General features: G+C 39.8%; 1 protein-coding gene across 2 annotated transcripts in view; it reads right to left on the reverse strand.

Annotated features, from left to right (window-relative positions):
* The window catches only part of LOC144959789 (uncharacterized), a 56,290-nt gene that overhangs the window by 51,570 nt on the left and 2,220 nt on the right, over window positions 1–2,500 (reverse strand). Inside the window, exon 3 of one of the 2 annotated variants that reach the window (XM_078892539.1) lies at window positions 2,194–2,390. In XM_078892539.1, the coding sequence (XP_078748665.1) occupies window positions 2,194–2,248 (55 nt within the window). In that variant the 5' untranslated portion in view covers window positions 2,249–2,390. Of the gene's footprint in view, window positions 1–2,193 lie in introns of both variants that reach the window. The other variant, XM_078892538.1, reaches the window with a different exon arrangement.

The following is a 2,500-nucleotide window of genomic DNA, read 5'->3' on the forward strand; positions in this document are numbered from 1 at the left end:
TTCAGATTTTTGCACCGTCTCTAGTGAGTTGTCCGTGGTGCTCAAGGAAACAAGAGATTCCATTGGTTGGCCTATTAAACTAAATACAACTCACTGTTTGTTTTCTTTTGTGGCCAAAGACTTGTCTTTTGGGTCCGTGTCAGGCTCAATAAGTTAACGATCGCGACGGTATTTCTCGATGCTTTTTATAGATAGAATGAAGATGACGTCAATCACGTCTTTGTTATTGTTTTTTGCCATCCACGTTTATGAGTAATGCTCACTGAACTGTATTAACCTGACTATAAACGTTCATGGATACACACAGTTTTGTGTGTTGGTCCGTTATACTTCAGGATGGCAATGTTATGAGCTTCTTAGCCAAGCGCATACTATCTATAAAAGTTTTTCGACATAGACAATGCTGTTATCGGCCAGGTACTCATTTTACACCTGAGTGTCGTGAGAGAATGTGAGTGAAGGGCCTGTTTCCAAGGATTGAACTTTGACCGCCCAGAGGATAACCATGGACCTACAGGACAGAAGCCGTTGACATACCAAAAAGAGAACAAAACATCACAAAAGGCTATGTTGTCTAGTGGTATGACAATCGTTTTCGGATCGGAAGGTCCTGGGTTCGAGCCTCGCGCTCGGCGCATAGTTGAGTCCTTGGAGAAGGCTCTTTACTCACATTCTCTCACCGTACTCAGGTGTAAAACGAGTACCTGGTCGTTAACAGCGTTGTCTTTGTCAAAAACAATTGTAATATCGCCTAACAGGCGTCTTGTCCCGTTCTAAATGTTACGTGTTGCTGTTGGCCAGGGACCCATTGCAAAGCGCTTTGAGCACGTTTAGTGGATATTGCTCTATATAAAAGCTCAATTTATTTATTAATTTATAAAAAGACGGAGAGATGGAGAGAGTAGAAGGGAAGGGAAAAAAAAAGCGTACGCTCAATATTTCCGTACTTTGAGGGGGAAAAAAACAAACAACACGTACTTAAAATTTTGACCAGAAGAATCTTCCCTCAAATATTATCGATCGATTCAAAAGACCATCATCTTGGGACCAAAAAAAAAACTCTCTCAAACTTGAGATTTCATGGAAGTTTAAGATTTTGTGTTCGATTACGTTTTATCTGGCATGGAGAGTTGGTCAGTATTTTACCTTAACGCATTGACCTCTTGAAGACCTCATAAGCGCGTTCATCCGTCATCGTTATGTTATAACCTGACACTGAAACCCAAAAAGACTGGCATTTTGACGTCATTATTTGTTGTTGTTTTTTGCACCGCCTAGTGAGTTGTCGTTAGTAGTGCTCACGGAAACAAGTGGTCCCATTGGTTGAACTATTGAATACAACTCACGATTTGTTTTCTTTTGTGGCCAAAGAGTGGCATTTTGACGTCTTCTTTGGTCAGTGTAAGGCAAATGTCAACGATGGCTACAGTTCATTTCACCAAATTCCAATCATCAGTAACACACTGACTGTTCAGTCACCCGGATGGAACAACTCCAAAAGACGTCTAACATCAACGCGGCACAAGACCGGAGTGCTAGCGCTTAGCTGGTCGCTGGTTCCGAAAAGTAAGTTAAAAAGAAAAAAAAACTTGAGCTTTTATTTAGCGCAATATCCACTAAACGTGCTCAAAGCGCTTTACAAAAGGGTCCCTGATCAACAGCAACAAGTAACATGAGTAAGAGACATAACGTCTGTTAAGGCGATAATATTGCAAAACAATTTTTTTTCCGACAGCTACAACGCTGTTAACGACCATGTACTCCTTTTACACCTGAGCACGGTGAGAGAATATGACTGAAGAGCCTTTTCCAATGAATCAACTTTGCGCCGAGCGAGGCTCGAACCCAGGAACTTCCGATCCGAAAGCGAGTGTCATACCACTAGACCACATAGCAGCACAGAAAAAAAAATAATTGTGACCCATCGTCTCAAAACGGGATTATGTCGGAACAAACCATCTGCTTAAAAGCCGAATTAAATGTTAAACTGGTCAAAAATATAAATTGTTGGCATTAGCACCCTAAAATATGGTATCCATTCTCCTCAATAAAACATACAAACTCAACACAAGTCTGATATTTCTGGCTATAAATTCAATTTTCAACATCTTAACCATCCCGACTTAATACCGTTTTGAGGCGAAGGGTCACGAATAACAATTAATTATGATGAAAAAAAAATTGACTACTTACCAACCGTGGCCGTGACAGCAATAAAGAAACAGACTTTAACCCAGTTCATCTCCATTTTCCAAGAAGACACACACGAGTAAATTTTAACCAAGTTTTTTTTTTCAAGAATTGGACGGGGAAAGAAAACTAACAATCAGTACAGTCCGCGAAAAAAAAGAATAAATAAATAGCTTGGGTTGACCAATGAAGAAAGAAGTCTACAAGAATAAATTATTGGGGTACAAGAGTAGCACAGTCGGTGTGTACAAAATATAACACCTCAATTTCTACTCAAAAGTTCCCAGAATTCAATGAAATAATTTTTTTT

Source organism: Berghia stephanieae, chromosome 14 (assembly GCF_034508935.2).
Source record: "Berghia stephanieae isolate SIO BIC M18660-M18661 chromosome 14, UCSD_Bste_1.3, whole genome shotgun sequence".
Classification (NCBI taxonomy): domain Eukaryota; kingdom Metazoa; phylum Mollusca; class Gastropoda; order Nudibranchia; family Aeolidiidae; genus Berghia; species Berghia stephanieae.